We start from the raw sequence: 13,201 nt of genomic DNA, 5'->3' as shown, positions 1-13,201 counted from the left end.
TCGAGAATTGAAAGTCCCAAAACTTAGCAAGAGCATTCTCACAAAGATAACTTTGTTTGTTTTTTTCTATCTCGAATGTTGTCTAAGTCGTAATAGATATGACAATTGATCTCAAAGGCCCAGACAACCTTAATATAAACAGTTAATATGAATACATGGATATAAATTTTGTAGAAGTTATAATAAATTGTATCTTCCCTTTTTCTCGCTGACTCCGATCTGTAGATATAATCAACCAAACAAACTGTAATCCATACTTTGTTTTTCATTTTTTTCTTCTTCTTTTTTTTTATTAATTTAGAAGAGTAAAAACAAACTTAAAGAACTGTTTATTGTGGGCGATGAAAAATCTTTTTTTCAATTTTTATTTTTGGCTATTGAAAAAAGTCAGATTCCTGCTTCCATCTTGTCCTAACTTTTTCCACACAAAAAAAACAACTTGTTTTTATGTTTGTCTATTTTTTGCTGCATGTATTTTGTTTTTTTCAATTCTTCCTTCTATTTAGTCCTGCAAATATGAGTCTTGTCCCTATTCACATATGCTCAACCACTTCCACTGTCTCCGTCCCGGCTGCAACTTTGTCTTCACCACTGCTAACCAGATGCACTCTCACAAGCGGAAACACGAACGCCTGGAGAGGATCATCCGCTACGACCGCAGCGCCATGGACAAGCACTGCCCCGCCGGCATCCAGCACCCGTCCCTGACCGGAATGCCGGGTACCAGCAGCGGCCACCCTCTCTCCCTGGTCAAGTCCGAGTCGAGTATTCTACAGAACGTCCTGCAGTCGCCCATGGTGGTGCTGAAGCCGGGCATCTCCTACACAGCCCTGAGCCTGGCGAACCAGATGCCCATGATCAACACCTCCATGGGTCCGCTCCACCTGATGCCGCCTCCCTCCATGTCTGGTGACGGCTGCGGCGCCGTCCAGCTGGTCAAGTCGGAACCGTCCTCGCCGGAGATGTCCCGACCCCCGCCGCCTTACAAGGAGAGAGATTCGCCCAAGGAGAAGAATCTAGCGGAGGCCTTCGCCAAGATCGAGTCCACCGTTGGCAGTTCGGAGGGAGAGGAGTTGAACGACTCGTTGAACCTGCCGATACCGTCGGAGATCTCACCCCCCAATGGATCAGGAGAGGAAGGTTCGGATGAAGACAAGTCTGCGGATGAAGGCAAACAGGAGGACACTTGGAGAAAATACTTGAAAAGGTAAGGATATGGAAACCAGAAGGGTAATGGAGGTCATAGGTCAAAAGCATGGGTCATCTGCTGAGCAAGAAAAACCCGGTTAAAATTCGGTAATTTTTGATCATGAAAGGACGTTGGGCACATTAGTCAGAAAGAGATATAAACCCCACCCCCACCTCCACCCACCCCCTCCCACCTGGTCTTACCCTCCTCCCCAACTCTGGTAGTCGGCATTTTGATGGCACTACTGAAAGAAGATACACAAATCTTTGTGTGATGATGTAAATATAGGGTCTCGCAGGTCATAGTGGACACCCTACCATACCCTACCATTCGTTCTTGTAGTAAACATCTATGTTGACCAAATGAATAACTGCAGAGTATCCAAAAATTGAGCCTCAAAGACAAAAAAATGTATCCATTAAAGTCCTTCTGTCGTGCTGAAATAATCCAGCCTGTTCTTACCAAGTTTTTTTTTGTGTCTGGAAATAGGTATACAGCCAATGACCCGTGCAACTCTCGCTGTGAACTGCTCTACAAGGACCACTACCACTGCGTTGTAGACAACTGCGGCCAGGTATTCAAGTCCAAGGAAAGTGTTAAGAAACACACCAGGTAAGCAGGCTCGACCATGGTCTTTTTCACGTGGCAATCTTGTTGAGGCAAGCTAGCAGAAGCTGGTTGTTATCTGCGACATTAATTTTCTTCCACTGTGCAAAAGGTATTGCTCATTGTTTCTTCCAGTACTGTCACAGTGCACAAGTTCAATGCTTCAAGACAAATCTTGAATGCTTTACAACATAAAAGGAATGGTTCAGTAACATTCTATTGGAGATCTATCTAGCCCGAACCGAACTGCATATCATTAAACTCCAGGCTCTGTGATAGTTATTGTAGTCAAGTGCCACCCCCGCTCCTGCTAACTAGCCATTGGTTCTAAGATTATAGCTGTTTAGGTGAAAGTTTGTTTTTTTCCGCCAAGTTTGTTTGTATTAACTGTGCACCAGTTCCTTGGTGAGAGAAAAATGAACCTTGGTAATAAACACATCATTTTGTATGATTTAAGTAATGAAACAGAACCATGGCAGATCTTGAAATGTTTTTCTGGTATCCAAAGATTATCCAAAGACAGGTGACTAAAACCACCCTCTAGGTTGCAAAAGAAGAAACCCCAAAAGTAATACGGAAATTTAGTGTGAATCAAAAGAAATATCAGTGCATCCAGCTCAACTGTTGTGAGTTTGAAAATATTTGTGAATTCTGTAAAATTTCATTTTTTTAAAACAGGTACCATTTCATGTCAGAGGAGGCTACTAAGCTAGGCTTCCAGTTTTTCCCGCACGGCCAGAGCTGTGAGGAGAAGTTCAAAGGTTGTGTGTTTAGTCCATTGGCTCACTATCACTGCATGTGGGTAAGTAGAGAGAACCTCTTTTATTTTTATTTTATTTTTTGTTAAACATCTCGGTTTGAAATGGCTTAAGTTATAACAGTCAAGTTGAATAAGCTGACATATTTAAAAATATACAATAAATTCAAAAGTTAAACCAGAGGAGAAAACAATTCACGATACTAAAAGGATTTTGACGAGATTAAAAGTAAAATCACGGGACAAGAAACTGAATGTATTAATTATTCCTCAAATGCTACTCACAGTATGTTACAGATCCTCATTAGGAAGAGGAGCAATAAATTCATTACAATGCTTTATGGTTCAATTTTTCTTTCTTCTCTTTCTATTGTCTGTCAGGTCCTCATTTTTTCAGTCATTGCTCGTGCAAATTCTGTATTTTTCGATCTGTAAAAAACACCTGTATTTTCACACTTTTTTTCCCTCTTTCTCTTTCTTTTCATTTATTACAAAGTCTCTGCAGCCTGGTTCCTACTGCGGTGAGGTCATACACACCGGCAGCTCGCTGATGAGGCCGCACTTTGACAAACACGTCAAAAACCCGACCCTGGGCAAGATCCAGGACAGGGTGGAAGACTCGCCGGAGGAGGAGGAGGATGAGGAATCGCAGCCTCCATCCCCGGCGGAAAGCCCACCTCAGTCGATGGCGCCCCCGGTCGCTACCATCCGACCTCAAACGGTGAGCACCATCACCACCACCTCCTCCTCCTCCATCTCCTCACCTCCTCAGTTATCTCCGACCGCCAAGGAGCGCGGCTACGACTCCATGGAGGCCGACAAATGCCCTCGGGAGGAGTGCCCGCTGTCGAAACAGATCCACTTCCACTGCGTGAAGGCGGACTGCCAGTACGCCACGGAGAACGTGGAGCTCATGATGGATCACAAGACCAACGAGAAGCTCATCTTTGACAGCTTCAAGCAGTGCAGCCGTAAACTAGATTGCCACCGTCCGGGCTGCAAGTACAACATGCTACATAAACACTTCCACTGCATGCACCAGGGCTGCCATTTTTCCTTCCTACAGGTAAATATCTGTCATTTAGGATCTTCCTAGTCCCTCCCCCCCCCCTCTTTGAAGATGATTTTAATCCTTAGGGATCTAAACTGCAAGAGCCCTTTAAATTTAAATATAAAGTCCCCACCCCCCCTCTTTGAAGATGATTTTAATGCTTAGGGATCTAAACTGCAAGAGCCCTTTAAAGTTCTAAGTAAAAAAGAATAACCATCCATTTGAAACAGCTGCAAGCCATTTAAAGAATTACAGAAACACGCCTGAGGTAAATGTTATAAGAAGAGAAATAGTGAAGAACACAGTGCAATCTTTTTTCTTTCTTTTTTTAAATTTTTTCATGCCTGATAAACTCCACAAAACAGGAGGTTCATTCAACAAAATAGTGTAATATGTTATCACTGGGACATTAAATCAATTATAAAAGCTTCAGATCCATTTAACAGCCTGGAATTATGATTTTTTTTTTATGTTTATTATATTTGTTTCGACCAAATAGCAATTTATTAAATGTCATAAATGTCATTAAACATTGTCCTAAATTTTGAGCAAGTTCAAACTATTCTGAGATGATCTGATGAAAGCATTAAAACAACAGTTTAAGCCTGGCCATAGCTGGCAATCTCTATGGCATTCTAGCATATTGGAGGCAAGACAGAAAATGGCCATTAAAATCAATGGCATGTAACCATTTTCTAGTTGTTCAATAGAGTTTTTTTTTTTTTTTTAATGTAAAGCCATAATCATCAGTATAAAGTGATGAAAACTATCTAATGGTGCCCCTGCTCCCCCACCTTTCCCCCCAAAAAAGAAGAAATTGCTACCATAGAACCATAAATCTTACTAGCATACAAAATGTTGTTCCTGTGCAGCTAATCAGCTTGTTGTCATGAACGAAATCTCTGTATTTGAAGTCTACTGATCATAAAGTAGATTAAAAGTAACGTTTCATTGTGTTGCAATCACATCCATAATGTTGTTTTCCTCTATCGAACTAACAGGTCCAGCAGATGGAGTCACACGGACGTAAGCACATGCGTCGCATCTACGGCAAGCTATTCAACCGTCCAAACAGCAACAACCCCGGCAGCGGTCAGCAGTTCGTCCTGCCAATCATGTCAATGGCCAGATCTGAATCGCCTCCGATGGTCGGCCCTCCCACGATGGTATCCTCCGCCCCATTCTATCAGAGCCTCATATCCAGCGCGGTGATCCAGGGCATACCAGGCTCCACCACTCTCTCGTGGTCTGCCATACCTCAACCCACTCTGGTGAACGTGACGGGTATAACACCTCACACCAGCCTACACAACCCCCAGCAGCTTCTCTTACCGATCTCATCTCTCGCCGGGCAGCCGCAGGCCACCGACACCCCGTCCCCCAGCAGTGCTTATGCTAGGTACGGGGAAGCCAGCTCGCCCCCCAGCGCCGCCTCGCCGGGGCGTTCATATTCACCTCGAAAGCGTCCTCTGACGCTGGTGATAGAGGACCCGGGAGCGCCCTCCGGTTACAAACGTTACAAGCGGGGACCCCTGGACTCGTCGATGCAGGAGAAGTTTCAGAGGTTCGAACGGAGCGAACACTGCGGAGACGCCGGCTGTCAGTACACACTGAACTCCACGCATTATCACTGCCTCCACGAGGGCTGCGACTACCGCTTCGCAGGCAAGACCATGATGTACAAGCACGCCCAGCACCACGACCGCGTCGACAGCATCATCCAAGACGATTTTCAACGCTACAAGTCGACCATGGACTGCAAGCGGGGCGACTGCGAATTCGGGAGCAAGAGCACCCACTTTCATTGCCTTAGATGTCCATTCATCTGCACAGACAGCGGGAAAGTGGCGGTGCACCGGAACCAGCATTCGATGTCGGTCGTGGCCGAAAAGAACGGTTTCAAACACTTCAGCTCCTCTAACACGTGTCCGTACAGCGACTGCAAATTCAGCCAGAAGTCTTCTCACTTTCACTGCGAGAAGTCAGGCTGCACGAGCGCAATCATGGGGTTAATGCAGATGGAGATACACTTGAGAAATCATCAGGAAGAACCCATCATGGACACTCCGACTTCCACCTCTGTAGCGTAAAGGACCCCCACCATACTTTGCCGTGTAGCTCGTAATGAGGGCGCCATTCATCCGCTACGACGATCAGTATTTCAGTTTCTCTATTTCTCCGTGGCAATATTTTTGTTTTTTTTTACTTCAAACCATCCAAGTTTTTTTTTGACAGACTTCTCTTTTCCGTGTCATATGACGCAATATGACTCAAGTGTTTTACAGAGTTAACTGACATTTTTGCAGAGCGGTATTTAAAATCGTGACAAATGAAGGCCGATACAGTTACCAAAAAGAGAAAGGTGCCAAACTAGAATAAGTCCGGGGAGGATTTCAACTCGATACCGGGTAGGTCGCGAAAAGACCGACTGGCCGTTCTTAGAGTATAGATTCTTCAAAGTCGTTCAAGAGGAGGCGGGAGGATTCAAGAATCTATGAAAAGGAATGGAGAAGCCCATATGTCTCTCGATTTCGATAGTTACTGTTCCTAAATAAAATGTTGGATTTTTTTTTTAATTCTTAATTTATTTTCCTTTTTAATGAATTATGTTTGTGTACATATCATTTGTTATGGTTTGATCATTTTTCTTGAAGAGAAGATGTTTATTGCTATGTTACTATGCTGTTGTTGCCTTAGTCTTCCAAGTATTAACCTTTCCTTACAAGCGTTTCCTTCTTCTTCTTCTTTTTCTTCTTTTCTGGCCGTTTTTATCAAGTTTTTATCGATATCTGTCAGTGAAAACATTTCCTCCAAGTTGACAGTTATGAGATAAAAATTTATTTACACATCTGCAAAGAAAAGAAAATATCTGGCACAAGGTTTCTTTTTAGAATACAATAAACTTACGAGCTTCCACCATACAGAGGATATATTTGGCAAAGATGGACTATGCAAATTTTACGAAAGATCATTCTTTTTTGAATTATTAAACAAAGTACAGTATAAAAGAAAGCAAATAATAAAGAACAGGCTTTGTAGACAATGATTAGTCCAGTATTAAGAAGACAGCGCAGCTCCAGAATTAACCTAAATGCTTCGTTACGCCTTTACTCAATTCATTGTTTCATTATTTCATTAGTTTGAATTATACCTTCCAGTGGTAAGATTTGTCCAAAAAATATAAAAGAAATAAATAAATGTGTGAATCGATTTTGAACTCAAAATTTAAAGCAAAAAGTCGGACAGCATTTCTGTGTATTTGTTACACCCTAATTCCAACCTTACCTTCAAGAACTGACAAATGAAGAATCGCACTGCCAATTTTGGATAATTGAGACAATTAAATATCCTTCCCTTCAAATTGAATCATAAATAGCTTTAATTAGACAATTGCTAAAATTTGTTGTTTGTTCGTCTGGTATAAATTTGACAGCCAATTTTTTTTTTTTTTTTTTTTTTCTGTTTCTCAATTCTTTGAAATTTTTGGCTCCACTTTGGATTTGTGGTTGATTTACTTCTAAATTATTTTCTGAAAATTAAGATTTCTTGCACAATTCAATTTATGACAAAAATGACCATTACCATGGCAACCATTTTTCAAACCATTGCCGGTTCAAAAAAAAGATCTGGAGTGCGTGCAGTGAAATTTTCCACAGAGTTGCAATAATTGCTCGAAGTTTGCCCATGTAGCTGAAATTGTTATCTTCTTTGTTTCCATCGTTTTATTCTGTTCTGTTATTTTTTTGGGTGTTATTTTTTTCGGGTGGGGGGCGGGGTTCTCTCTTACTTACTCCCTGTAAGGTTGGAGTTTTTATTCTTTCAGAAAGAAGTAGTCTAAGTGTCTAAGATATATGTTTTATGAATATTTCTTTTCCATCTATTTCATATTTTCGTTGACCTGTACGTATTATGTCCCTCTCGAATAGGCAATGCTGTGCTACTTGATAGTTGTATATGATTTTCATATTCTGGGATTTCTTCTTTTTTGGGGGAGGGGGGGGGAGTGTACTGTTCATCCACTCACTGGTTTGGGGAATAAGTTGAAAATTTCAAACTAAAAATGTCCTTGTATAATACCAAAGATACATGTTAATTTTGAAGTATAGTGTGTGACAAGGTTAATTACTTGTTTTGGTGCGTTTAATATTTTCCATGGTAATTTATGGTTTTGAGAAATATTTGCAGTTTGAAGGAGGTCTCTATAAATAGTTAATATAGCATGTTGATGAATTATTGATTGGGTTTTGTTTTTTATAATTTTGTTTTTTTAATTTTGGCATGTTGCGGGTAGATTTCCTGTTCTATGGTGTTAAACCTCTTCTTTTTTTTTTTACCCTTTCATCTCCTGATGCAATATATCAGGCTGATTTCAGATTGAGGAGAGACAAAAATGTCATTTTGTTAAAAACTATGATCTGTGGAAACGTTGCCCCAATTACGCTCGATTGATTGATGTGATGCTTCTTGTCTTGAAAAATATTTGAGGCAAAAATGCAATTGAAAAAAGAAGAAAAAATTCCAAACAAAAAATGCAATAGTTTATATAAATTAACTTTCTTTGTACAAGATTTAAAGCAATATCTATAAAACATAACTGTACGTGCCTTGAAAATTTCTTCAGAAGGGCCGTATTCCAGATGATTTGAGATTTGAATACAAAAGGTGTTTGTTATTATTATTATTAGTATTATTATGATTATTATTATTACAATCATTGTTATTATTATTATATGAAATGCTCACTTAGTCCCTTGTTAACAAATGAAACTTCATCAAGCGTGAATGAAGACAAATTTCCTATTACCACAAGTTTGTATTACTGTAAGATCATTGAAAGTAACTAGCCAAAACTTCAACAATTAACTGTGAATGATGCGTGAAGAGTTCTTTGTAGGTCAAAGGTCATCGGTATCACCTTAATATTTTCAGCGTGCCAAAAACATTGCAAAAGGTCCCTCTGCTGTGTTTCTAAACCTCCACATTGCCAGTCATTGAAAATGTTTACAATTAGGCAATTGAAATGGTAAGGTAACCAGAATGTGATGGTAGAAGCTTGAACATTAGTGACCATTTTTGTGACATTCTAACATATTTGGCGGCAATATTCATGACCTTTAGTGTCCAACAACAGTAGGATGATTTACTCAGTCGATCAAAATATCCAGCAAGTTTGTGTGGTACAAAGAGCAGTTCCATGGCTACACAAATTCTAATGTGGACATAGTGCCTACACATATTGTAATGTGGACAATGTATACCTACATAGTTTGGTGTGGATAGTGTATACCTACACAAAATGTCATGTGGACAGATTACCTACACAAATTGTTGTGTGGACAATTTATAAGTACACATGGTAATGTGGACAAAGTATACCTACACAAATTGAGGTGGACAATACATAGAGGCTACAGATTGAGATGTGGACAATGTATAGTACACAAATTGTGATGTGGACATAGTATAGCTACACAAAGTCAGGTGGACAATGTACAGAACCTACACATATTAAAGTGTGGACAATGTACCTACACAAGTTGTGACGTGGACAGATTACCTACACAAATTGTGACGTGGACATAGTATAGTTACACAAAGTTTTGTAGATAATGTATAGAACCTACATATTGTGATATGGACAGTGTATACCTACACAAATTGTTATGTGGATTTGGACAACTACAATACCATCAACAACAAGGAAGAAGTAAAATTGCCACAAAAACAGAATATGAAGTGATTAGTTTCATCCAGTTAGGCCTTTAGGAGATTTATATGTTCATTCAAAATTAGGAAATTGCCAGCTTTCTACTTTGGCACCCTCTGTAGATCACAATCTTGTTAAGAAATTGGAAAAAAAAGAAGCATTCTTTATATTGTTGATATTTGATTTTTGAACAGGTTTCAAAGTTGTAACAGTATTGCAGAGACAGTTATATTACATTGGATTTTACTTGTCTTCCCTTCACACTCTTGTGTTATCATGTTGCAGTGTTTATTTTTATGTTGTCAATGTCCATTCAAATTTTCTTGCTGTTTACAAATCATTTTTTGTATACCATTGTGCAACATCAATTTTTTTTATTAATTTTTTCCCCAAAATTTTCCTTATTGTTGACACCATTTTTTTTTTTTTTCAGTAATTTTTTTTTTCAGCATTTTAAAATGATTTGATAAATCGCTTGATCGATTATCAGAATGACGTGCAAGCTAACCTTTTTCATTCCAGCGCTTTCTTAGACTTTGTTTCACATGACGGGATTTTGTGCAAAAATAGAGGTGATTTGTAGATACAGAGATGAGTGTGGTTCCTTTTTTTTTTTTTTGTGGAATTGTGAGGCAGATTTTCAATTGTTTGTTCATATTTTGTTTTTGTTTTTTTTTCCTTGATATGAATATGAGAATAAGAAGAAAAGTTGATTAATAAAAACAAAAAATATTTGCTGTGTTGGTGCTATGTTGCATGTTCAAAGAAGATTTTTATGATTTTGTATAAAAAAAAACAATTTTCATGTTTGAATGACAAATAAATAATTTTCACAACAAAAATGAAACCAACTTTATATAAGTTCAGAGAGTATCAGTACTTTCGAATTTTTACTAACAAAAGTAGATGAATATTCATAAGGGGTGGAGCAACAAAGAAAAAAAGACGTTTTATAACATTTAAAGAGTTGGTATAAAGTAAATTACATTAGAAATTGGTTTTCTTGTCCGATTGACAAGTGAACAAGTTTCATCATTTGAAATTCAAGTTCCTTTTAGTATCTTGCAAAGTCTTGAAAGGTTTGAATGTCACAATTAAGGTTCTGATAGTTTTCTTACCATTTTTGGGAGTTCTTTTTATTCAAGTTTGGGAGTTTGTTTGGCTTGTGTGTTTCATAACGGTTTGGTGTATAAAGGTATTAAGTTTTATAAATCTGTTCCCATTTTGGCTTTAATGTCATATAATGAGGACTTCCTGATTCAACTGTGCTGAATTTTTAGATAGGCACTCTATAATGCCCGATGGCAATTAACGGATGGATTTGTCTTACCCAGCCATCCCCTCCCCCCCCAAACCCTTTCTCCAAACTTTTTACCTCCCCCTCCCACCTTGGTAACATTTGTTTGATTTGCAGTATTTCCTTTGCAGTCAAATAGTGATTTTCAATCTCATGCAATTATTCGTCAAGAATTTTTAGCTCTTAGACCTAATAGCTAAAATTTTGAGTCCTCTCCGACAACAATAGTTCCCAGCGTTTTCCAACCGCTTCTCTCCCCAGCCAATTCATTCAGTGGTAATTTAACCCATGGGGCCTCAGACCAGATCAGACTAGTATAAATGAGGAAACAAGAGCCTTTTAGAAAAAAAAGTATCAATTTATTTGTTGCATAATTCTGTTAATTAATCAAGGTGAATAATCAATTATAAAAGGTTACAGTTCCATGAATACAATTATTGATGAGGTCAAATTGGATCGACCAATGATCCTTGTAGCCGTAATAAAGTGATCAAAGTTTTTTAATCTTCACCTCTATTGTCGTCCAGTAGATGTAAAAACTTTTTTTGCAAAGTTGAGTTCCTTCAGTTTTCTATCCCGTTTTTTGTTTCCTTTACGCTTTCAGGGTTTTAAGACAAAAATTTGGTCTGTTTTTTAGCCAACATACTTTAATACTTGAATATATATGGGCTGAGACAAAAAGGCCAGCCTTACTATTACCGTACAGCTGTGTCCACGATAAAAATCCAATCAATAACATGTCGGATTTATAGTTTGGTAGTAGATTTGAATATATGCAACATTATCATTAATAACTGATTAAGGGGTGGGGGGTGATAGGTGTAACCTATGACATGGGGTCAAAATAAGGTCATCTCTTTTCTTTTTCTTCACAGAAGTAACTTCCTTGGGAGAAAATTTGAGTATATAGAGGGAGTTCTCAATCCCATAACATAATATTTGCAACAACGACAATAAACCCTTTTAAATGTTACAATAATACCATAAAGTTCTTTCTATCGTAAGCAATACATACTTACAATAACAGATTAAAAGAGTAAACAATTGTATAATAAAAAAAAAACTGTTTTTTCTTTTTCTTTTCTGACTACTTCATCTAGCAATATAAAATAAAATGTCTTAAAAAATATAAATTGAATATTGGTTTATAAGAGAGCGTTTGAATGTTTGTTTTTTATTTCTTCATTTGAAAGTGTTGATTGTTTCTTTTGATTTTTTAATGTGGTGTTTATGATAACATTCAAACCCTCTGGTATCCAGTCTAATGTCTTCCTTATTTGTATAACCCAGAAAGAATTTTTGAATAGATTACATGAGTGGAGTGATTGTACCAGCAACCATTGTCTTATCTTACTCTTTTTTTGTTTGTTTGTTGATTTAACTCCTTATTAACACAGGTATACATAGTAAAAAATATATCTGAAAGGAAAATGCTTTTCCACAAATTTCCAGAATGAGAGAACGAATTTCCTCTTTATACATTGTTCACAAACAAGAACTCTTCCTGTTGATGTTTGCGAGCAAACGATTTAAGATAATTGGGCGTACTTCTGATACTGAAGATTTTTCTCATACATATTCAGTTTATCCGACGAGGTCATACATATTCATTACTTGTCTATTAAAACAGGATATGAATATGCATAACCTCCACATCACTTCACACCTTATTGAAACAATTAGACACAAGTATCAAGGTGTATATGAAAGAAAGCGCATATCCATGAACAAAAGGATGCATTTCCTGCAAAAGTGTATCTGTTGCAAACAATAACAATTCCTGGGGATATTGAAGATGTGAATAATTGGGTGCACTACAACTGAGGTTGAACAGCTAGTTGGGAAAATTTCCTAATGCTAATACCTCTCTAAACTGTACTCTAATATCATCCCCTAAAGCACTGGTATTGACAGTACAAACAGTTCCTAACCTTGATATGATAGATACATGATATTCATACTGCTCGTACTGACAATACGAGTGCTCTGAAGCGGACATGACACTACAGTATAGAAAAAATTGTCCCAACTGGGTGGGTTAAACTGATATGCTATGAATATTCAGCATGCACTATTCACAGATAAAGTTTTAGTAGAAACTTGCAAAAAGACAGCTTATTATCACAGTTATGCAATAATTGAGGGGGTACATCAGAAACATAAAAGCATTCCCAACAACAGGAGGGATGCATTTCATTCCCAAATATCCTTTACAAACAAGAACATTCGTTAAGGATATTTGACAGCATGGATGTGGATAATTTGTGGGTAAAAGATATACTAATTATTCCACACTGGATGGATTGCCACAATACAAGTTTGCAGAAGTGTAGGGAGACTTAACCCATAAATATGTCATTTATTTTGGCCTTTGATTTCGCGAGCCTGTTTTGTAGTGTTAATTCAGGTCATCTTCTCTCAGTTCAAATGTCTTCAATGAAATATGACTGTCAGTTTAATCATTATTCCTTTAAAAAATGACCCTCTTAATCACATACTCGTTTGCTTGTACATGCAATGTCATTTCATGAATTAAATCTGTTGCTCTTTTATAACAATGCTATACAATCCTCCCCTTCCCCCCCCCCACTCCC

General features: G+C 38.2%; 1 protein-coding gene across 9 annotated transcripts in view; it reads left to right on the top strand.

The window, feature by feature from the left end:
- The window catches only part of LOC139975966 (zinc finger protein castor homolog 1-like), a 116,477-nt gene extending 104,533 nt beyond the window's left edge, over positions 1 to 11,944 (top strand). For 7 of the 9 annotated variants that reach the window (XM_071984283.1, XM_071984282.1, XM_071984277.1 and 4 more), the window contains 5 exons: positions 507 to 1,207; positions 1,679 to 1,801; positions 2,474 to 2,597; positions 3,049 to 3,618; positions 4,605 to 11,944. In XM_071984283.1, the coding sequence (XP_071840384.1) occupies positions 507 to 1,207; positions 1,679 to 1,801; positions 2,474 to 2,597; positions 3,049 to 3,618; positions 4,605 to 5,693 (2,607 nt within the window). In that variant the 3' untranslated portion in view covers positions 5,694 to 11,944. The remainder of the gene's footprint in view (positions 1 to 506; positions 1,208 to 1,678; positions 1,802 to 2,473; positions 2,598 to 3,048; positions 3,619 to 4,604) is intronic. The other 2 variants (XM_071984284.1, XM_071984285.1) reach the window with 2 other exon arrangements.
- The last annotated feature ends 1,257 nt before the right edge of the window (positions 11,945 to 13,201 follow it).

The sequence above is a fragment of the Apostichopus japonicus genome, chromosome 11, assembly GCF_037975245.1.
Source record: "Apostichopus japonicus isolate 1M-3 chromosome 11, ASM3797524v1, whole genome shotgun sequence".
Taxonomy (NCBI): Eukaryota; Metazoa; Echinodermata; class Holothuroidea; order Aspidochirotida; family Stichopodidae; genus Apostichopus; species Apostichopus japonicus.
This window is presented reverse-complemented; position numbering and strand designations above follow the sequence as displayed.